Below are 622 nucleotides of genomic sequence, written 5' to 3'. Positions count from 1 at the left end.
TTGTACAGTGTCCCAACTTTTTTGGAATTGGGTTTGTATAAGATTGAAAACCTCTGATCTAAATAAATATCTCTATTCTTCTTTTATGTCTGCTCAGATAAAGGGCTTTGATGAGAAGCGCGTAGATGAGTTTCACCTGACGGGGATGGAGTCGGACTCGTTTGTGGGTTGGGAGCACAGGCCCGCTCCTTCAGGCGAGGGCCGCGGGGACGGCAAAGCCAAACCCGAACCCAAAACCCAGACCGAGAAGAAAGAGAAGAAGGCCGAACACGCTAAGGGCAAGGTGAGCGCTTCACTGCTACTCTCGACTGTATTAAAGAAGCCCTCGGGTGAGTGTTATTAGTAACGTGTGTGTGTGTGTTTCTAGACTCGTCTGACGCTGGAGGAGCCTGTGAGCGCGTCTCTGGGCCAGCTGTGGCTGGAACTCCTGCGCTTTTACACGCTGGGGTTTGCGCTGGAGGAGCACATCATCAGCATCCGTCTGAAAGAGCTGCTGCCGCGGGAGCTCAAGAACTGGCCTCGCCGCAGACTCGCCATCGAGGGTGAGACCACAGACGTCTGAGATCCACTGTGGTTAACACTGATATTGCATTGCAAACACTTCATTGATGGTTGATTTCTC

General features: G+C 51.8%; 1 protein-coding gene across 1 annotated transcript in view; it reads left to right on the top strand.

Moving 5' to 3' along the window:
* Window positions 1-97: 97 nt before the first annotated feature.
* LOC107580316 (terminal uridylyltransferase 4-like) overlaps window positions 98-622 on the top strand; it is a gene marked incomplete at both ends in the record, with an annotated part of 2,190 nt that continues 1,665 nt past the window's right edge. Inside the window, 2 exons of the mRNA XM_016266038.1 lie at window positions 98-283; window positions 368-542. Of these exons, the coding sequence (XP_016121524.1) occupies window positions 98-283; window positions 368-542 (361 nt within the window). The remainder of the gene's footprint in view (window positions 284-367; window positions 543-622) is intronic.

Source organism: Sinocyclocheilus grahami, unplaced genomic scaffold, assembly GCF_001515645.1.
Source record: "Sinocyclocheilus grahami isolate Dianchi unplaced genomic scaffold, SAMN03320097.WGS_v1.1 scaffold30806.1, whole genome shotgun sequence".
NCBI classification, from domain to species: Eukaryota; Metazoa; Chordata; class Actinopteri; order Cypriniformes; family Cyprinidae; genus Sinocyclocheilus; species Sinocyclocheilus grahami.
Note: the sequence above shows the minus strand (reverse complement) of the source record. Positions and strands in the feature narration are given on the sequence as shown.